At 36.9% G+C, this 23552-nt stretch overlaps 1 protein-coding gene across 1 annotated transcript; it reads right to left on the reverse strand.

The window, feature by feature from the left end:
• Positions 1-17455: 17455 nt before the first annotated feature.
• On the reverse strand, positions 17456-21821 carry LOC133857529 (uncharacterized). The gene is made up of 3 exons (XM_062292794.1): positions 21042-21821; positions 19811-19995; positions 17456-18108 (listed from the first exon to the last, which is right to left on the reverse strand). Exons 1-3 carry the CDS (start codon positions 21556-21558, stop codon positions 17608-17610), a joined length of 1203 nt encoding a protein of 400 aa, XP_062148778.1. The 5' UTR covers positions 21559-21821; the 3' UTR covers positions 17456-17607.
• Positions 21822-23552: the final 1731 nt, after the last annotated feature.

Consider the following 23552-nt stretch of genomic DNA (forward strand, 5'->3'; position numbering starts at 1 on the left):
GATTGGCTGTTAGATGTTGCAATTTTGGTTGGTTTTTATATTTGGTTTTTAATGGGTGTTACTGCTTTATGTAGTAATAGGTTGAGGTTGTAAATGGTTGTTGCTGCTTCACACAGCAGTGGGTAACTTTCTGTTTGTGTTCTAGTTTTCTAACAGATTACTGGAGAGTTGTTTTTGTTGAGTTTTGTTCTATAAAGCGTTTGATTCATCCAAAAAATAATAATAATAATTTCATATGCAGAACCATTAAATTGTTCACTTTAACCAGATTGCTTGCGATGATATGACTCAAAAGAGTCAATTCTCAATAGGCATCTTCTTTACCTCATAGGCATTTGGATTTAAATGTTCTGATTGTGTAAATAGTCTATAAGAGAACCTTCAAATTTGATTACGATCAAATGATTGTTTGAAGAGTTTTGTTGACCTATTAGATTACAATACTCTATGCACTTGAATAATTTTTTTCCTCCTATCTAGAAGTTAATATTTTGTTTAAAATGTGTCCTACTTATTCCCATATTGTCCGTACATGGGGCAATCGTTCTTGACAACATCTTGCATCTTCCAGCCAGCACTATCAAGACTTTGGTTCAAGATCATTTCCAGGGAGCATTGAGCACTTGGATTCAGCTTCTACTTTTTGCAGAGAGGAGCACCATAGCTCAGACTACTTAATGGCGCATGATCACTCCCATCATCACTTGTGAGGCTGAAGAGGAGTAGTGAGCGTTGGGTTGGTGGCAGGCCAAGTCCATTTTTTGGCACTCTTTTATGAAACATTCTCAAAATTTGCAACATTTGTATCCAGAAATAACAATTCATTTTTCTCCTAATGGTGAAAGCTAGATGTCTTCAATATTTTGCAATACAACTTTGCATCCTAAATTTTCATTATGGAGCATAATGTTATTTGTACACATTAGTTATTTTGCAATACAACTTTACTTCCTAAATTTTCATTCTGTTATGGAGTATATTAGATTATTTGTACACATTCATTCATTTAACCAAACAAAAGAATTTTATGCCAAAAGGCTACAAATCAGCAAATGATAAGTCTTGAAATATTATATTCAAGACCCCTTAATTTACATTTGTTATGCCTAGTTTGTGTTGTAAATATAATGTTTTGTTTTGTTGTGTTTTAGTGTTTTGTCTTATTTTCAGGTCTTAATTGAAATTTAGTTCAAAACACTTGAATTAGACCTGAAAATACATCAAGGGCGATTTGGTCATTTCTAGAGTTCAAAGTTGCTCCTGCCAAGTGAAGAATCGGCTAAGGCAAATCGATTGATCGACTTTATAATCGATCAATCGAATCATCAGTCGAAGAAAAATCAATCGTGCGAGATGTGATCAATCGAGACAGGGCAACCACGAATGCGATCGATCGACTTTATAATCGATCGATCAAATTTGGATATTTTCGGAACAATCTGAAATAATGATGATATGTCACTCTTCCTAGATATTTTTAGATATTTCCTTGATATTTTAAATATCCTAGATATTTCCTAGATATTTTTTAGATATTTTAGATATTTTCTTAGATATTTTAGATATTTTTTAAATATTTTTAGATATTTTAAGATATTTCCAAAATATCTTAGATATTTCAGAAATATCTCTTATCTTATCTCTTTCTTAGATATTTGTAAATCTCTTCCTCTATATATATGAGGCATGGGTGAGAGAGAGATGTATGCTTTCCTGACTTTATTTTCCAGAGCATCAGTAGTTTATCATGCATCTTTTGGGAGCTTCGATTGTCTCAGGTGTATCTTAGTTAATTTTAATGCTTTTCATTTCTTTTTGTAATTTGAATTCCATACTTTAAATATAGTGTTCTTAGTTTATTTAAATCTTGTTTTCTTTATTGCTTTCCTTTGATTTCATGCTTAAATTAGTTTACTTTATGTCTAGCTAAATTAGTTCTTAGGATTTGATCAAAATCTTTTCCAAAAACCATGAAACGTTCTTGATGTTCTTAGGATTTTCTAGATGTGTTTGATGATTGTTAAGGGCTAGAGGATTGCAAAACCCATGCTAAAAGGTTTTGTCTTCAAGATTCCAATCCATTTATTCATGAAAAAGGGATTTGCTTGTCTATGAGTTTTCTTGAATTCATGAGTAAAATCAATGTTCTTGAAAGAGAACGATGTCTTTTGCAATGGTTCTATTTGACATGATATGTGTTTACTTATTAGAGTTACCTTATAGGGTATGCTAGAGAGCATCGGTCATTTCATATAGTTGGTAGTGTAGAATGTCTTTCCATTGTAGTTTAATCTTTATATGGAATAGACCGGTGTGAAACTAAGATACCTTATCATTGTGGCCTAAAAAGGGTATTCATGTGTTGTGTATGCTGATTAGGCTGTGTTATAGAGTAGTAAGCTAGGGAGCATTAGTCACTCCACACTTTTGGTAGAGTAAATGTTTTTCAATTATAGTTTAATCTTTACGTGGAGTTGATTAATGTAAAACCAGGTGCTTTATGATGACGTCTTAACTAAAGTGTTTTCATGTCGAGGTCGTCGTAATGGTTGACACCCATTACGCACTCATATCATGCATGTTAGGAAGATCCATATAGACTTTAAGCATTTCATTGGTTGAGGATTGGATAAGATCAACACCCTAAGTTTCTTTTAAGTTTGTTTTCATTTTCCGCTTTCATTTCTTCACCTTATTGTTGTAGCTTCAATTCTACAACCTTTACTTTTGTTTTCTTTTCTAAAATTAAGTTAGATACGTTCCTTTAAATATCCTATTACGCAAAACAACCAATAATATTTGTGGTTCGATCACTCTTACTATAGTACAATTGATTCGTACTATTGCGTGTGGTAAAACATATAAATTTAAAATCCACGTATCGTCGCGTTGAGCGACATACCAGCAAACAAGCCAAAATAACGTAACGATGTTAAGTCTTCCATTCATCTACAATTGATCAACCTCTTAACTTGATCGAACAGTTTTGAGTAATCATCTTGAGTGACCACGCTGACCACACATCTTACAATTTAATTCAAGACGAAAGTAACAACTCAAAGCCATAGCTTCAAATCTGCCTTATATAGATAACTTGAAGATATTTTAGTGTATATATAGAGGCCCCAAAGCCAAGAAAAAGGAGAAAGATGCAAAAATTACACAAAATAATCTTTCAAACTTGACAATATTAGGTCCTCTTCCAAACAACGCCAACCCACCAAAAATCATAATCGATGCCACTTTTCAAACTCACACCAACCTAACGGGCCTTTGAAATGCTTCCAAGTAACGATAAAAAAATCAATGTCCTGAACATATTTTCAAAATTAAAGTTAATTTTCAAATCAATAAGAAAGTGCTAAAAAATTTCTTCCCATTCATAAGTTTGTTAATTACCAAGAAAATTCCTGAGATTCATAAAAATATTTGTTATATTAACAAGAGGTGTTGTAAAATTGAACCCATCAGTTACCTAAAAAAAATATAACATTTAACTTGTCAACCTAATATAAGAAGTATTATTTGATTCAAGTATGAGCTTACCTAACTAATATACCCATTATTTGATACTTGAGAAGACGCGAGCAGAAAACTTTTATCATATGGTACCTACGTAATCACAACATTCACATAAAAAATGTAGAAACACATATTAATTTTTTAGAAGAGTAAAATAATGCAAGTGTACCGATAGATATTCAATGAAACTGGTTTCACATCTATGTCCAAATGGTTTTTCAAATGTTATCCTTGGTACTGAATAAGGCACTTGATCATTTTGCTATATTATAAAACAAAATAAAATTTCATTAACAAAAACATATAACAGGAAATGCATTTAGACATATAAGAAAATTCAAATTATGTTAGTCTATTTCACTATAAACTCAAAAAAATGTTTACCTGACGAGAATAACATTCTGCATTCAAGTCAAAGTTACCATCTTGAATGTTGAGAGAACAATTAATGTCCTGTGAGTAAAAATAATATTTAATTTACCTTATAATATTAAATCTAATAAGTCATATGAGATGAATGTAAATTTATAGAGGTAGAATGTTACCTGAGAGAACTTTTTTCCAACATTATCCTTTCCTAAAATTTTTGTTTTCGTCTTTGCCCTACTTTTCAACCCAACTTCTTAAACGTTTTCCACCCTTCCAGCCTTCCTTCTTCTTGAATCCTTTGGCTTTTTCAAGTAAATTATCAACAATTGGGGTATGATCCATACTTTCATTGCCATTTGACAATGACATGTGAGCTTCGTTATCAGGAGTAGTACTTGAACATTTTTTTATATTTTGAACATGCTTTTCCATTTCCTCCATCATTCTCTCTACAAAGGCATATGCCTCTTCATGATTCAATGACTAATTTCACCGCCCTTTGACACAATCTTCTATATCATTGTGTAACAATTAAATTCACATCCTCTTGCACATTCTCTATCTTAGTATTTAAGATATGTCCACTCTTTGCTTCTCTTGTCTACCTCTTCAAAATATATGTATTAGGAATTATCTTTATATCAAGCAAGTCAAAAACTTTTAAAGCATGGCGACAGAGAATTTCAAATGTTTCGAACTTCATGCAACTACATGAGATTATTTTGTTGTCACGGTCACAACGTACTTTATACTCTTTATCTTCATCATAAAGCCCAACAATATATTCATGCACTAATTGACTCTCATTGCGATGTTTTATTATCGCTACTGATGTATAATCAAACTCATCATGAAATTTTTTAAATATCACGGAGTATACATTTGTGCTGCCTACCTGAACAAAGGGGAATTCTTCAACCCCAATGTGGCCAATTTTTGCCGAGCATTATATTCAACCTCCAATTCCTTATGTCGCTTTTGCTCTACCATCCGCTCAAAATGTTGAAAAAATTCCACTATACCCAAACCTGATTTTAAGTAAGCTTTCAAGTCCCCATTCAAGCTTTCACTAAGTTGAGTACTTCGCACTCCTAAAGTAAATGCATTCTTCATGTGATACCTAGCCCATTTTGTCTTCAATTTCTATATATCGTCCAACCAACTAACTGACCCACCATTATATGTCTGAATCATTTTTTCCCAAGCATTTTCAAATTCAGTCTCATCCTTATAATCAAACATCAAGATTTAAATTCCCGTAGTAAATGAAAACCATCCTTCATCAAATTCCCCAAATGATTGATGCCATTTTGCATTATTTGCCAAGTACATAATCCATGCCACGTGTTTGGTATCACCTTAGGTAATGCCTTTGCCATTGCAGCATCTTGATCTGTAAAGATCGTTTGGGGTTTTTTATCCGCATGTGCATTTAAAAAACTTTCAAAAAGCCATTTAAATGACTCTGCCGTTTTATCATATAGAAGTGCAGCCCCAAAAATCATAACTCATCTATGGTGATTAAAACCAGTAAAGACACCTACGGATCTCAATTCTTTATTCGTGCCATATGTAGTGTCAAAAGTTATAACATCACCAAAATAGGCATAGTCAATTATCATTCTAGCATCAACCCAAAAAATGTTAGTTATTTGTTTCTCACTATCTAACTGGACTGCATATTAAAACAATGGATTTTTAACACTTTGTTCTTGAAAGTACCTTAATAAGCAGCCAGCTTCACCATATATTAGATTCTTTTGCCGTCTTGTTTGAAGATAGTTTTTTTGATCAAGCTTAGTATACCCAAGATCTGCTCTCCCACCAGCCTCTCTACTCATTAGCGCATGGGTTGCCTTAGGTGTTTCCAGAAGCATATGCCAAATCAATTGCAAATGCTTGAACTTCTGACATTTCTCGATGCGACCTCATCATATGAACAGTTTCTTGAAGATGAAGAATATGATTATGTTCAGCTACAAAATCATAAACTTTGTACTTCCCAGTCTCTTGTAATAATGTAAGATACAACCGTGCATGACAATTAGTCTTTATTTCATCTCGACAACTAGTGTAAAGATAATCTCGCTTGTCTACTCCTCGAACAGCTTCCTTACAATAAACAAATCCTCTCGATGTTACTTTTCCATCCAACTTACTTTTATTTATAAATTTTTTTTTCTCACACCAAAGCCTATTTGCTTTCCATAATTTTCCAGTGTTTCAATGCATCCTCTAGAGTATCAAATTCCATATCAACTTGAGGTGTGCAATCTATCTGAATATTCATATTTTGCAAGGAATCACTTGTAATGCTATCCATTCTTTTTTGGCATAAAAATATAATCCTATCATTAATAAATAACCCATTAAAAAATTAATTCTAATTCTTGTATGTTCTCAAAATTAACTTAGTTCCAGCAAAAAAAAAAAAATCAAACTTTTTAATTAGTAACAAAAGAAAAGGGACGAAACTAAAGCACAAATAATGCAAAAAAACATATGTGAACAGTAGACAAACAACTAATCTCAAAATTAACTTAGTTCCAGGAAAAAAAATCGAAATTTTAATTACTAACAAAAGAAAAGTGACGGAACCAAACACAAATAATGCAGAAAAACAAACATGAACAGTAGCAAAACAACTGATCTCAAAATTGACTTAGTTCCAGCAAAAAAAAAAAAATCAAACTTTTAATTAGTAACAAAAGAAAAGTGACGAAACCAAAGCACAAATAATGCAGAAAAACAGACACTTAGTTCCAACAAAAAAAAAAAATCGAACTTTTAATTAGTAACAAAAGAAAAGTGACAGAACGAAAGCACAAATAATGCAGAAAAACAGACGTGAATGGTCGACAAACAACTTAAATGAACCAAATGTAGAAGATTTCATTAGACATGAACAGTAAATATAGACAAAACAACTAAAACAAATTACTGCATCGTCATTACTCTTGGTTGATAGCTTCAAAAATAACACAACAAAGCAAATACCAGAAATAATACTTTAAGGCATAAACTTTCTGGAGTGAAATAGCTGATTGGTGCAGTTGTAGAAGCTTTGTCCAAAAATCTTTTTTGGTTTTTTTTTTTTTTTTTTTGAGAAAATTTCTGAAAAATTAACAAGAAGACTAATGGAGGGTGAAATCGTTGATGTTAAAGTTGTAGAAAATCAGATGTTGAAATGGGTTATGGGTTTTGAGTGAAAACCATAAGAAAGGTGAGAGAGGTAAGCTAAAATGGGATGAGAGGAGGGAAGAAGTCAAGAAGACACTTTTTGTGTTTTTTTTTTTGGTTCTCAGCGAAACGTGTGGGAGGGAAAGTGAACTTTTGGAGTATTCTCGAGGCCACCTACTTTTTAGTAGGTGGCATGTTTTAGGCCCTTAGATGCATCTAACAGCCTAGATTAGGAAAAAAAAAAAAACTACCATAGCAACTTCTCAAAATTGCCATGGATCTCAACCCCCCCCCCTCCAAGTCAAAATCTCTTGCAAATCTTCTCATTTATGAACCTCTTTTGACAGGGAATCTCATTTTTTTTAAGACAACCTTAATTCACCCACCCTGCCTCATCTCTAGGATCATTAGCATCCAATAGATTGGGACTTACCTGGCAAGCCCAATCTTAATGCCCCCAAGCCCAATATTTTCAAAACACATTTGCCCTCCCTAACACCCAACCAAACTCTTGTCCCAACAAACCAAGCCCATGTCTGCCTAGAACAGCACCTTTCAAACCCTTACCCCACTACACCAAACCCAAGCCCATACCATCAATACTCCGAGCCCAAGCTCGCAACCCTTCTTTGTAACCTCTCAATCCAAGCTCATTGTCCACCAAACCAGGCCTCCCCCCACCCGGCCCACCACACATGCCCTTAGCCCACATTCCCCATATACAATCTCCCACCCTTTCCCCTTGTCACTTCCTAGCAGAATCCACCAACACCCCACCCCAATGCGCAGGGATACCAATCCCCTTTCAACCATCTACTTTAGCTCTACTGCCCACAAGACTGTCTCCTACTAACAAAATTTCCTAAACGTGCGGCCTTTTCACTTGAACCCATATATCCTTTCTCCCACCACCCACCTTAAGTACCACCCCCCCCCCCACACACACACACACACAAAAGCTGACACAACTATAGTAGAAATATCTAACATCTCTCTATAGAGTCAAATGCTTTAGAAGGAGTAGGGAAAATACATCTCCCTCCCTAGATTATGATTCTTTGAATCACTATGGACAAGGAGGCAAACCTTATCAAGGCCCTAATGTAGCCAAGAAACTCATATCATGGAATTGTTGGGGGCTTGCCAGGACCTTGGCCTTCAGAACTTTGAGGGCTCTAATCTAGAATCACAATCCAAATGGAATTTTTTTTTTTTTTTTTATGGAGTCTAAGGTTCAAGAACATAGGGTCATTTTATTGCTTTATAGACATAATTTTTATATTTATCCTCTGAGTCCCCCCGATATGTCTCGAAGAGGAACTAGCTTTTTCTTGGAGACCAGATATTGATGTTGAACCAATCCTTATGATTGAAAATCTCATTAACTTATTGATTTATTATGATCCCCCCTCCTCCCCTTGAAAATCTCATTAACTTTTTTAGGAATTCTTTTACCTGGTCCAATTTTTATATAAGTGTTGCCAACATTAAGGAGAGGTTGGATATAAGGATAGCCAATGAGGAGTGGTCTTGCCTCTTTCCATCAGCCACAATTAAGCATTTTCCAGTTAACTCTTATATTCACTCCCTTCTTTTATTATGCACTAGCGATGACAAAACCTCTTTGCCCAAGTCCTTTCAATTTGCATCTTTCTGGACTCGTAACAAAGCGAGCTCTCTCGTTATAGGAGTGGTTTTGTCTTGCTCCTTTTATGGTTCTCTAGCCTTCATCCTGTGGAAAAAGTCAAAGACTGTTAAATAGCTCTCAAGAAATAGAACTGTGAGTGCGTTGACAACATGCAATCCACCATCTCTCATCTCTTAGTAGTGATGAATTCCATTCAACAACTTCCTCCCTTTGCTAAAAAAACTTAAGTTCTCCTTATGTTTTCCTTAAATAAATAGCTTCTTATATAGGAAACTCTGTGGAAGCAAAAATCTCATGATCATTGGTTGGTCAGCAAAGATCTTAACATTCGCTTCTTTCATCTCTCCACCATCATCCATCATTCGTAGAAGACAAAATAGGATTGGTCTTATCAAGGATGCTAGCAACAAATGGATCTCCTTTAGGATTGACATTGGAAACCATTTTGTGTCTTATTTTGGAGAAATCTTCACTTTTAATAACCCAAATTTCTATGGTGAACTGGAAAATCTTCTTAGTTGTACCATTACTCTTGAGAATAATTTAGAAATGTGATCCATGCCTCTCGAGGCTGAAATCTTTAATTCCCTCACAAGCCTTGGTCTCACCAAGGCTCTTGGGCTTGATGGCATGACCGGTCTTTTCTTCAGCATTACTAGTCGATTGTACAGCACGATATGATCGAGACAGTTCAAGGTTTCTTTAGAGGGGATAATCTTCTTAAAGAACTCAACCACACATTCATTGCTTTAATTCCCAAAAAAGGGATCCTCCTCTGTTCCCCAATTCCGACCAATTGGCCTTTGCAATGTTCTCTACAAAATCATTGCTAATCGGCTGAAGAAAGTTCTCTCCAAAATCATAGCTCCTTTTTCAATCAACCTTCTTCCATGTAGGAAAATTCAAGATAATTTCATCTTGGTTCACGAGCTTTTCCACTCTAGAAGAACAAAAGGGGGAAATGTGGATTAATGGTGATCGAGTGTGACATGGAAAAGACTTTCATTAGGATGGAATTACCTTTCCTTTTTTTTTTCCTTGAAAAGCTAGGGTTTCCACCCTACAATAATAGGTTGGATATATCAGTGTATCTGGTCCCCCTCCTTTTCAATTCTTCAAAACGACTATGCTTAAAATTTCTTCAAGTAGAGGCCTTTATGAAGGTGACTTGTTTCCCCCCTTCGTCTTTATGATAGGAGCTGAAAATCTTATCCAAACTCTTTCTAAAGGAAGAAATTAAAGGAACTCTTAAGGGTACAAGCTTTAAAAGGAAAAGTCGGCTTCTATTCTGCATGGAAGCGTCCAAACATGATTAGGTTTCATGCCTGATCAAGCCACCATGTTTGACTATCTGCCCACACGTCCAAGAACATGAATTTCTAGAAGTCCTCCATATCCAAACATCAGGCCACACAATAAAGAGCACAACTCTTTGTAATTCTTCATGTTCGAACATTAGGCCATACAACAAAGAACACAACTTTTATGTCTGGATCATGTCCAGACATCAGCTCATGTACTTGTTTTCTTGAGAAATTTCCAACTCTTCAACCAAAAACCTAAACACAAAAACTAACCAATGCCATAAAATCAAAAGACATGTTTTGGACATCGAATGAGTCAGCTAAAAATGTAATATAAGATTAAGACCAAATCTGATGGGTATATTGAGTGATACAAGGCACGTCTTGTGGCTAAGGGGTTCAATCAGGAGTATAGCATTGTTAATGAGGAGACGTTTATGTCGGTGGCTTGACTTACCTCTAGCTAATTTCTCCTTGCAATTGCCTCTGTGCATCGTTGGAATCTTTTTTCAGATGGATCTAAAAAATGTATTTGCCAATGTTGATCTTACTCAAGAAGTTTATATGTAGTTTCCTTCTGGATACACTTATCCTCCACACAAAGTTTGCCAACTGCGACATGCGTTGTATGACTTGAAATAGGCTCCACGTGCTATTTTTCCAAATTCATCTCCACTATCTCACATATTGGGTTTGAATATAGCTCCTATGATTTTGTACTTTGTATTCAGAGATCTGATGCTAGTCTTATTCTTTTTGTACTATATGTCGATGATATGATTGTTACTAATGATATTACTATTGACATTCATAACCTTTAACATCGTTTGAGCCAACAATTTGAGATGAAGGGTTTGGGCTCTGATGAGCATTGAATGTTGCACATTCAAGCCCTCTTCCACCTTGGTACCTCAATTTCCAAACCTAGTAAGCTTCGGAATCTCTCCTTTGTACTGCCCAGCTGCTTTCTCTTCCAAGTCTGGGGTTCGTCATGCTGTGTTGTTCCACACCCAGCAGGTGTTTGATCAAGTGCCCCAACCAGTGTTCATTATGCATACCACACGGTCCTTTACTTCTCGTTCCTCTAACACCCACAGCAGCTTTGCTAGTGGGGAATGGAGGCGTCAAGCACTCACCCTTGAGTCCCACTTCACCATCAAAAACGACTTCAAGCATCTTAAAGCCACCAAATGGGTCGTACAAGCATTCAAGAAGAGGAGATCGGATGCATTGTTCAAGCCTTGCACTGACACAGTGTTCCTACGCCATGTCCGCCTCTTTTACCATAACTAACCTATGATTGTGATAGGCCGGGCATTCTTTCAACCTCCCTCGATGGGGTTGCTATGGAGATCACCATGGAGGATATTGCCCTCAAACTCAACTGCCTACGCGAGTGTCCATCCGATTTGGTTCACAATGATGGCACTCCCAAATACGGCCCTTTCCTTACCGGTCCCTTGGTCCAGGCGATGATTGATGACATGTGTGATGTCCGGTACACCAATGATCTTCGTAACTGCACAAGTAAATCCATGCTGTCACCTACTCTCTGGTTTGTTGATACGGTGTTCCAGAAGAATGTATGCCCTTTAGGGAATAAGACACATCGACACGGTACCTTTCTACATGCCCTATATGCTTGCCACAAGGGCTACCGGCTCTCAGCTTCAGCCCTCATTTGGGACCAAATGCACAAGTGTTGGGATGCAATGATCAACAAACGCACCAAGGGTGCCGACACTTGGTCCCTACCAGTTCCATGTCTTGTCAAAGGGTGTAAAGTTACTGGATGAAGACCACACCCTGACAAACTTCCCCAAGTTTGAGGTGCCATAATGGAATTAGAGTACCTCCCATATGCGCCAACACATGCCAATCATGGTAGCGGAGGCACAAGATGATGAAGAAAGTGCACCAGAGGAGATAGACGAAGATACAGCTGAGGCGGATGTTGCTCAGCCTGAGGAGGATGCTAATCAGGATGGAGATGACCCATCCATGCACAACACCATCACACATGCTGAGTATATTTATCTTTGTGATGAAGTGGCTAGGCTATCCTTTTAGATAGCCAATCATCATTGGGAGTACTAGGAGGATCGACTGAGGAATGAGCATGCTCACATGCAGACTCAGCAGCTGCTGCTGTCTCTTTTAGAGAGATTTTCACCTGCCCCAGGCCCTTTGCCCCGCCACCTGCATGATCCCATGAGTGTTTTTTACTCCCACACCTCCAGGTATACTTTTGTGTCCACACATTGGGGACAATATGCGATTTAAGTTTGGGGGTATGGATTGGCTAAGCATTGCACAACCTGATAAAAGAGGATAAAAAATATCTTCATGCCTTGGTTACTTTATCTAATGGGGATCTTAATGAATTTTGAGGTATTGAGTCATGCACATTGAAATAAATTTGAAGCTTCATAAATGTGTATTAGTTCATTTCACACCAACTTGAACTTGGGTAATCTCTATCAACCATTGGTAAATGTGTAGACTTTGGAATTCTTAAATGATTTGAAGATGAAAATTATTTTGTTAAGCTTGCTAATGAATAGAAAATCATTGTTCTTATGACACTTCATTCTTAGAAAAACATGATCTTGCATAATGTTTATGGGTAGTGAAAAAATAAAGACTCCTAGATAATCAACCATAAATAAACAAGCAACCAAAATATAAAGCGGAAAAGCAATAGACACAAATATTTTGGTTACGAAGTTGAAACTCTTTGCACCAAAGAGAAAAACCACTTCGGGGCAGCCAAACCCAAAAAAATATACTATTCAGAAGTGAAAATAATTATTGACTTCTAATTTTAACCAAGTGTGTGTGTTTGTGTGTAAACAAATATCTTAAATGCGGAATTTAAATAAGACAAGATATTTGTTACGAAGTGAAAACTCTATGAAGAGAAAAATCACTCCGGGGCAGCCAAACACAGGAAATCCACTATCCAAAAACAAAGCTAGTTACACTCGTACTCACATACCCTTATGCAGTAGTCATACCTCTAACTCTGACACAAAGCCCATCGTGAACGCTTCCCAACCAGATCTTCCACCTGAATAAGTTTTTGATGGATTCCTTTACGTTAGGGCCGACCCCTAAGATAGACTTCACATGAACAGTTGAGCACACACCGGCAATAGCTTGAGAGCTAGCGGATCTTCGATTCTCCCTAAACACCCTCTCAAAACACTATGGAATTCACTGTCAAATTCTATACAAAACACAAGCCTAGGGCCCTCTATTTATAGGCTTACAAGAAATCTAAAACTGCTGAGATTTGGGCTCTGGCTAGCGAGCGTCCGAACGGAAGTTAGCCACGTCCGGACGGTTTTCTGCGATATCCTTTCAGAAACAGTGTAATTCTATCTTTATCAGGTTCACATTCGGACGGCTTGACCGAGCGTCCGGAAGGTCTTCGCTAAAATCCTTTCCGCGTTCGAACGGAACTCTGGAATATTCTGAAATACTAGACATCATCCGGTCTTGTTGCCACGTCGTCCAAACGGCTTGCAAAGACTTCCCAAACAGTGTCGACTTCTGAAATCCAACTCCTTGTTGAATACTGATTGACCTAGCATCCGGACGGTGTTGCTCTGACGTCCGGACGTCTTCATCTTTATCTGCTGGACACTGAGGGGCGTCCGGACGCCTTCAAAGGCCCTTCCGGACGGTTGCATAGGAATCGGCTGTTTTGTCTTGGATTTTGCAAGGACTCTTCATGGACATGTTCTAGAAGTTTGTGATTAGATACTTTCTTTGATTTGAACATTGTCTGAATACATGAAGATTCTGAATTGAAAACCGATCATCATGTTAAATTGCAACCATTACATAAAGTGTTTTTGTTTATCCAAAATGTAGCCAATATAAAATACTAACAAGAAGAAATAGCTAGTTACAAGATAGTAGTACTCACAATACCCTTGCAGTAGTCGTACCTTAAACTCTAACAAGCGCCTACTTGTCTGCCTTTCAACCAGACCCCTGTCTGAAAAGTTCTTTAATAGATTCCTTTAACGTAGAACTCCTCTCTAAGTTAGACTTCAAACGGTTGAAAAATACGAATCAAATACTCTAAGAGAGTCAACACATCTAACAATTTCTGCCTAAACACCACCTCTTAGTACAATGAAAATTTTATACTGAATTCTTACAATGACACAGCCTATGAGCCTCTTTAAATAGGCTTCAGAAATCCTAAATCTACTCAAACTCGGATTTTCATAGGAGGCGTCTGGACCTGCAACTAAAACTTCATGAAAACACTGAAGCGGTCTAGACTTGCAACCTAGTGTCTGAATGGTTGCATAAAGTACTTCCTCCATCCGCAGTCATCGCATCAACGTTCAGACCTCCTTCCAGACAGGACAACAGGTGCTCTCTATGACTCGCGTCTGCTGAGCCATCCAGAATTCTTGTAGATGGATGCTCTCTGTGGCTCGCGTCTGCTAAGCCGTTCGGACCTTCATAGGACTTTGAGTTTCTGAGCTAGGCGTCCGGACGGGCTGTAAGGAAAAACCGACTTTTTGAGCTGTAAAACTTTCAGAATATTTCCTTCACCAGGACCTTTCCTTCTTAGGGATATTATGTGCAGATTTATGCCTTGATCAATCCTTCCATATTGGAATTAATATTCTTCAATATTCTTCAAGAAGTCCTTTGGAAATATGGTGTCGCTATTATGGAAGTCCTTGATATGGAAACAAAGACCAGTTGCATTTCATTTTTAGTTTTGTTTTGTATTGCTAAGAGACTAGCAATATGTAAGTTTGGAGGTGTGATGAGAATTGAATATTACACATTCAAGCCCTTAACTTGCATATGTTAACCTCTTAGTCTCATTATGATTTGATGTTTTGCTTGTTTTCTATGTTAACAGTACTCTGAAGAGCCAAAGGGAAAAACACAAGAAATTCTATGGACTTAAAGGGCTAAAATCCACAAGGCAAATTCAGCATCTTACATTGCTATAAACGCTCGAGCACATTCCAAAAGGCTTGAGCGCAAGCCAGGAGCAACATGCGCTTAAGCATACATCGAGTGCAGAAGCCCAACCACACCAGCAAATTACGCTCGAGCACCCTTCAATAAGAGCTCAAGCGCAATTGAGCTCAAGCGCAATTAGAGGCGGCAAAACTGGCAGTAGCACGAAACCAAAAAATGAAAGATCTTTTCCTTCTCCTACTTGGACTAGAATTCCTAGACAGATATGAAATCAGCTAGGGTTTCTCCTATACTCTATAAATACACCTTCTAGTGGTGCATTATACACACAACTTTTAAGAGAATAGAAATCAATAAGATTAGTGGCTAGGGTTTGGAGAAAGAGTTCCTATTTTCTAGAAGCTTCTTGTAATGGAATTCTCTTCAACAGAAGCGATTTTTAGCATCTCCATGAGTAACTAAATCCTTCTTATGGTATTGATGTAGCCATCTCTGAAGTAATAATTGTGTAACTGTATTTTCTCTTGGGATTTTCATATCATGAGTATTGATTGTTTAATCTTGAGAATATTTCTTAAAGTCTAAATTCAATTTTGATAAACCTTTTATCTTATCTTAGAAAATTGTTTATCTTGATTGAACTCAACGCTCATATTTTCTGTAATTGTATGAACGATGGTTTTACAACAGTATTAATAGACACAAAATTATGAAGGTTTGATAGTCTATGCCTAGGAAGAATAAATTGTTTTACACCCTAGTTAGCTTAATTTAGGTAAATCAATTTGTTCTTACCGAAATATGAGTTATGCTTATTTCTTGATTACGTGTATACTAATTAATTGATTTGATAATTCATACTGAGAGAAGAACGGATCATTCCGCATCTTAGTGGTTAGGTGAGCGATCCATTCCAACCCAAGATGGATTATTCTTATTTCTTAATACAAGTACTTTCTTTATGACATCGTTGGGTGCTTGACATACACTCACGAGTCCTAATACTCATGTTCATGTTATTCCCTTGATAATTGCAATTTACCATTATTATGAGGTTAGTGGTGAAATTAATACTCTATCTTTCTCCTTACTACATTCTCATTTACTTTTGCATATATTAGTGATAATTGATACAAAAACAATCAACTCATTCTTTGGATTATATTATAGTTAATCTTGAATATTTTACACGACACAAACCAACAATTCTTGAGGTTCGACACCCTCACATAAATCCTATCCTATAAAGATCCTTTCTATTGCAAGTGATTTATTTTATTATTGATACACTCATGACCACATTAGGCTCCCTTATAGTTTCTTGGATTGGAAGTGTCTACTTAGTCAGTTGGTTATTATCTTTCTGAAGTTAAATATGCTTCCGGTCTCCTTTCACGGGTTTGACTTACCAATTGTGAAATTGTTGATAGTCCCCTAGAGATGAATGTCAAGCTTCGAGCCACTGATGATGAGTTTCTTCTAGATGCCACACTCTATTGATAGTAAATTGGGAGTCTCATCTATCTTACTGTCACAAGACCAGATATTGCCTATGCAGTTCATCTTGTTAGTCAGTTTCTGACCGCACCGTGGTCAGTTCACTATGTTGTTGTTCTTTGAATCCTTCTCTACGTAAAGGGCACATTATTTCATGGTTTACGTTTTACTCATCATCAAACTACATGTCTATTCAGATAATGACTAGGCAAGTGATCCCACTAACTGTCGCTCCACCATGGGTTATTGTTTTCTACTAGGTGATTTCTCTATCTCTTGGCATAGTAAGAAACGGTTTGTTGTTGCCTGCTCTAGTACTGCATCTGAGTATCGTGCCTTTACTAACACCACTTTTGAGCTACTTTGGCTAATTTGGCTCATTTAGGATATGGGTGTTCCTCAGACATCTAGGTCTCCTATGTTTTGCGACAATTGGAGTTCAGATTGCACATAATGATGTTTTTCACAAACCCACTATCTCTTGTAGGGAACTCTCAGCCTTTTGTGTGCCACCATCTCTTGTAGGGAACTCTCAGCCTTTGTACTATATTGAATATACGATAATACGAGGTTATATAAGAAAAAGATTAATGATTATTAATGCGAAGCAAGAGTCAGGAAATGTTTTTAGAATAATTTTTTAAGTTTCATTCAAACGCCAGTAAATTAATAGTTTTCGATGAAAATAATCACTCAAATACATCCCTTTCAACGAAACAAATATAGCCTAATTCCTTTACATCAAGATCTTCTCCAGTTGAAAAGAGATGATTTTCAACTAGAAAGGAACCGGTCCTTTATACACATATTTTTGTAATTTCACATCAAGGACTGGTTCCTCTCCAGTTCCTCTCAATTGGATAACATCCTAATCCAATTCCCTTGTAGTATAAACACCTGCATTGTGCTATTAAATTCCCAAAAAATAAATAAAAAATAAATAAAAAATAAATTATATAACAATAACAATAGATGATTCTTCAAGTGAAGAGTGAATTATTAATTTAAATCGAGGAACTTTATGTTATTGATTGAAATTCTTACGTACAGAACCCCCAATAAAAGAAAAGAAAAAAAATCGTAGAAACTTTACAACAAATCAGGAACAAAACAAACAGCCAACCTCTAATCATAATCATCAACAGTAAGCCAGTCATTTGATTCCTCGCCTTCTGAATCTTTATCTCCAGAATTTGACCGACCTGCCTTATGCTGGTCACTGCCACGCTGAGTATCAGAACTTCGTTTCAATTGAACCCAGTCACTGCTTCCACTGGGTGAAGAAACCTTAGTTTCCGGCACTGATGGTCGATTAGAGAGAGCATTATCATCGTCCTCCAGATCACTGAACGAAATCTCCTCCTCAGGTTCGACCTTTTTCTGGGTGCCTGTATCATTATCTTTTTCTTCCGACCACTTTTCAGTGCTCTCTTCATCATCCATTTCTACTCCTCCTGCGCTTATCTTGTCAGTTGAAACCTCCTTTTCCTCAGATGGTATATTCTTCCCTTCTGGCTTGCCGGCCTCGCTGCCATCTTGAGATGTATCAAGAGTCTTTGTGTCCTCATTCTCCACCTGTGCATTCTTTTGCAGCTTCTGCAAAAGAACATTTCTTGCCTCGATAATCTGTAAAGAAGAAATACATTATAAGACAGATGAATTTGTTTGAAAAAAATCATCAAAAAGGATAGTTTCTTTTTTAATTTCTCAGCTAAAAAGTGAATAAATTTTCTTTAGTAGCTTTCATAAATCTCATGTTCCATGCGCTATAATACTATTACTCTACATGGGAAGCCCAAGGACTAGTGTTTCTAGACAATATAAGATTAAACCCCCCGTGGCCAAAAAAAAAAAAAAAGACTACCACCCCAACTGCACTTACACCTCCAAACTATTATTCACTATAACTCGAACCCACACAGCCAGCCCCTTAGCAAAACAGATGGGGTGGCCGCACAACCAACCCCCTTTATTTTGTTTGTCAGCTTTTTTTGTTTTTTTACCATCACTTAAAACGATGTGTTTCCATACAAAAGAGGGGCAAATTAGTCATGCAGAAACAGCTTACGTGCACATGCTAGTCATGTGTGATGTTTTCCACCCAAACAAACGGCAAAATCAGACACAGGTAACTCAAAATATCTTGGATAGTTAGTGAGTGGTAGTTTGAAGGTATAAATGCAATTGGGATGGTAGTTCGGAGGGACAAAGTGTAATTTACCCTAAGAATAAACAGTTGGAAAGTGCAATTTTTTCTTTCAACCACTCTTAAGGGAAAATCTTAGAACACTAAAATGGAAGCCAACTAACTAGTACTAATAGAACAGAAGAATAGCCCATTACTTTGAAGTAAAAATGTTAACATTTCACTTTTTCAACGATGTGCTTCAAAGTAACACAGAAGTATGAAAATCAAAAGTTCAAAAGCCAGTTTAAAGGAATCGGAAATAGAATTAGAACATTAGTTAAATCACATAAACAGAAAAGGTGGTTACAGAGCCTTTCAATATCAAAATAAGGCAGAAAAAACCAAGTTGATTTCCAGCAACATGTACTAGAGCTCACTAGAATCTCAAACATGTAATAATAGAGCATAATGGCATATTGACCAACCCGACAGCATCATAGGTGCTTCATTTCATTGAGAATAAGCCAACTTTGATTTCCACCTTCAGTTGGACATTATAGGGCTTTCCATAATTTATGCTTTGGGATTCGTGATAGGATGCTGTAATTTTTCCTATAGTTGGAAGACATGAAAGAAAGGGGGCTTAGAGTGATGAACAATACTGGGTTGCATGACAGTATCATAACAGTCATGCACATCATGGGCCTATTTTCTCATAACAGGCACTGCAGGCCACAGGAGTATCACCATCCCTTGTAGCAGAAGCTCAGACATGAGAAGACACATTCAAAATCATATAGGAGACACATATAAACCAAACACTAGAGCAGAACGTGCCAAAGTCATACCTGAGGACCTATAATGTATTGCCCTCTCTTTGGAAGAAGAAAAACAAAATTGTTACTGGCACATTGGGTTCAGTATGGTCAAAGACAATAAATTAAGTACTATATAGCAGTAAAAAGCAGAAAATATGTTTTCAATAGTTTGATTACTGCAGCTAATTGGACTGATTTGAGCTGAAAGGTCGCATAACAGGCCATGAGATCATTTCCAGGCCACAAGAGGAAAGTGCTAGATATGATTATGGTCAGTCTACCTAGGGAAAATTGCCCATAGTAAACTATATCTGGGCTTGACCAGGCATGCAAACACAATTGGAAAGAAACAAGACACGTCATATGAGAACAAGTATCTTGCCTTAGACGTTGATAGAAGCTCAACATCATGTTCACTTAATCTTGGCAGCAACAGTATAAAATAAACTAGCCAAAATTGTTCTTCACTCATCTCACTCTGAAGTTTAACTCTAAGAATTGCCAAACTTGGGGCCAAACGTTCAACAGTTGAAGCATGTTCTTTCTGAGCATCAGACATGTTGAAATCTGCAATAAAACAAAGCAAACATTATAAATTATTTTTACCATGTATCTCCATTCAATTATTCCATTGTCTTAGATAGCACTGCCCACCAATATTGTTGTGCTGCATACATAGTAGTTGTAGGCTTGTTCCCAACAGTACTTCCTGTATCAACTTCTCCAAACAATAAACAAAACCCAATTCTACTGGATTGTCCGTGTGTCATTGATAGAGGGAAATATAACAGAAATGCATAAGAGATTCATGAAACCCAAGATTCATATGCAATGTGCTACGTGGCCTTGCTCTAATGACCAACTCATGCATGAAATTCTGCTTTCAAGAACACTGATTGTTTGACCAGCAGTCAGCAAATTTTCAATTGAAAACCATATCTCAATACGAGTGTAACTAGCATGTTAAACCTTTGAAAGAACCAGCTGAGTAGACTAGTGACATTCTAGCCGATGCCCATGAAGAGGAAAATATCTCAACTTGCTCAACAAATTCCATTGCCCACTAATCCTCTAAGTTTTCAGATTCATTTTTCTACCACAGAATACCCAGTTCTTGGTTTTCTGTCATCACCTAGTTCAGAGATCTAGTGAAGAAAGCTCCACAAAATTTATTAAGGGCCACCAATCACCATGAGCCTCTCACAGACCAACAACAAATAGGTAACGAGAAAATTTGACAAACTCAATATCTACTTCCTTCAAAATGGTAAAGAAGTTGCATAAGATGATTTGAATAAGCAAACTCCAAGAATCACTACCAGAAATGAATAAACCAATGCCATGCTTTTTTCCTTAACAATCTTAGATCCAAACTAATCTCATTCCTACTCACTGAAAAAGAAAAAAAGAAAAATCAGAACTATGTTTCGCTGTTTTACTCGAATTCCTAACAATAATGAAATTCAAAAACCATAAATGCAATATCGTCAGCATAAAATGAAAACATTAAATAAGAGCAATAATTCCAATCAAACTGAATTAGAAAACGATAATTGAAGTTCGCTACAAGTAAAAATTGATCTAACAGAATTTTTTAAAAAAATAAAGGTTACCATTATCGAGTGGTAAAGGAAAATCGGTCCAGAGCTCGGGGAGCGTCGAAATCTCCGACACAAAATCAAGAACCTCATCGTTGACCCCAGGCAAACCCTCATAAATACGATCACCGTCGTCCTCCTCTGCAGAAGCGTCGTCGTCCCTAACTTCGTCGCTCTCGAACTGCAACAGATTGGAAGCGAGCCTCGAGATCTCACTCACCGCTTTGTTACCGGACAGAAGGGACAGTCCGGTCCGAAAGCTCCCGCCGATTTCCGCGAGATCGTTGCGGATCCCGAGGAGCGGTTGGGGCTGCGATTGCGATGATGATGAGGGATCGGAGGAATCAACGGCGGTGGTGGTGGGAGGAGGAGGCGGTGGGGCCAGGAAATCAGCGACGCCGCGGAATTGGCGGCCGAGGGTTTGGCCGAGGAGGGAGAGGTCGTCTTTGACGCCACGTGGAGTCGTGGAGGGGCTCCGTTCCGGCGAGGAATCTGTGCCGTCGGATTGGAACGATTTGAATAGCCAAGCCATTGTAATTTGTAAATCGTTTCGTTATCGAAAATTTGGGGATTTGAGAGAGAACATGTGGAGCTCTCTCCTCTCTTTCTTGTTGGATTTTTGCCTTTTTCTTACTTAACGTAAATATCTCTCTCAGTCCTGGTGCCAGTTTTTGTATTTTCTCTGCTGATCTTTTTCGTTTCGCTTTATTGGGGGAATTTTTCTGTTCTGGAATTTTTATTTTTTCTTTTTTCTTTTGAGAGAGACGAATCTCAGAATCTGTTCTGGAATCGAGCTTTCTATTTTTAGATGATGAAAATGTTTTGCTTAGATTTTTCTCCGGTTACGATCGCCTGCGGAAAAGTTACGATCGCCTGCCACGTCCGCTTTATTGTCCAATCATGACAGTTGAGTCCTACTTCGTAAATCGTCAATGATTGGATCAATTTCGCACTCATTTCTTTTTCCCAATAATTAATGACGAGTTAATTCAAAGCTTAAAAGCCATAGGATCATTTATAAATTTGAGTAGTTATTAACTAACTAAGTTCTCAAAATAAATATATTCAGATTTTTTTTAAAAAAAAAACATACAAAACACTTTTTAATAAATTTTTCCAAAGTTAATAGGATATTCTATTTTTTTTTAGATCTCTTTAAAATTTAACCATTATTTTCAAATGAAATTATTAAAATTTTACCATATCAACATTTATCATCTTTAAAATATATATAATAAAACATAAATATTGAGGTGATAAATTTTTAAATACTGAGTAATTAAAATTAATATACTGATGTGACAAAATTTCAACCTTTTAATTTAAAAGGCAATGGTTAATTTTTTAAAAAAATAAAAAATTAAAATCTACTTAATATAATATTTTAAAAACTCTAAAGAATCTGATGGTTCTTGTGAGGTATGGTATCTATATGACATCTATCTGCGTGTGAGTAATGCTATATATTAAATCTTTGTTTTATTAGGTTGATGTAACAATGTCAATAAATTTTTGAATCAGCCCTTATAACATGTAAACAATAAAATTGCTTTGTACTTTGTAGCATGCAGTTATAGGGATTATAGCGGTTGTTGGGTAAAAAACTTTTTGTTGTGAATTTTCATTTGAATAGTAATAAGAAGTCATTGATGTGATATAAATGTGAAATGTGATTTTAATTTTTTGTGAGATACAAATGAAGAAAGTTGTTTGATAATAGTTTTGAAAAGAGATCGATTGTTTTTGTTTTATATTTTTGAATAAATGAAAATAAGGGGAGGGTGATTTGTCAAACCACCTATATAACTTGCCTTATAGCTATAGGAATAAGGGGCAACGGGCTAAGTGTTGGAATAGGATCTCTTCAATTCATTTGAAAGTGAGAGGTTTCATTTCCCAAGTATTTTAGGTTTTAGAAAAATGCTAGACTTATTCTCAAATTCTTACACCTAATTTTTTACACCTTGATGTGGAATTTCCACATCAAATTTTTTTTTCCTTCTTCTTTTTAAAAACAAAACTCTCTCTCTCTCTCTCTCTCTCTCTCTCTCTTCGGCCGGCGACAAAGCTTGAGACGATGGGATTTGGAAGGCCGGCGCGGATCGGGATGACGAGTCAGGACGCTCGGGTGGTTCGGGTTTTGGACGACGTGGTTTTCTGGTCGGATCTGCGCGATTCGGGATTTGGACAGCGTAGTTTTCGGGCTGGATCTCTCAAACCCACTCCGCTGTGTGTGGGTTCCAGTCGAATCTTTCCCGAGCAGAGTTGCCTCCCGTCCATGGCCTTCGAAAATGGACGCTCGGCGGTGACTGTCTTGGAGGTGGCGGTGTCGGCGTGTTCCAGGGTGGTAGTGTCAGGTGGGCGGTTCAGGGGAACCAATCTTCTTTGTGTGTCTGCGAAGAAGAAGAAAAAAAAAACTGATATGGAATTCCATGTCAGGGTATAAAAAATGGGTATAAGCTTTTGGGTGTGAGTGTAGCAGCCCTCTAGGTTTTAATGGATAAGGGTTGTAGGGCCAAAATTTTA

Source organism: Alnus glutinosa, chromosome 14 (assembly GCF_958979055.1).
Source record: "Alnus glutinosa chromosome 14, dhAlnGlut1.1, whole genome shotgun sequence".
NCBI classification, from domain to species: Eukaryota; Viridiplantae; Streptophyta; class Magnoliopsida; order Fagales; family Betulaceae; genus Alnus; species Alnus glutinosa.

Excerpts from the sequence above, each read along its gene's own strand:
- LOC133857529 (XM_062292794.1), bottom strand. The coding sequence starts at position 21,558 with ATGGCTTGGCTATTCAAATCGTTCCAATCCGACGGCACAGATTCCTCG. Across the intron at positions 19,996-21,041 it reads TCCTTTACCACTCGATAATG|ATTTCAACATGTCTGATGCT; the intron begins GTAACCTTTATT and ends GTTTTATTGCAG. Across the intron at positions 18,109-19,810 it reads AGCTTCTATCAACGTCTAAG|ATTATCGAGGCAAGAAATGT; the intron begins GCAAGATACTTG and ends TCTTCTTTACAG.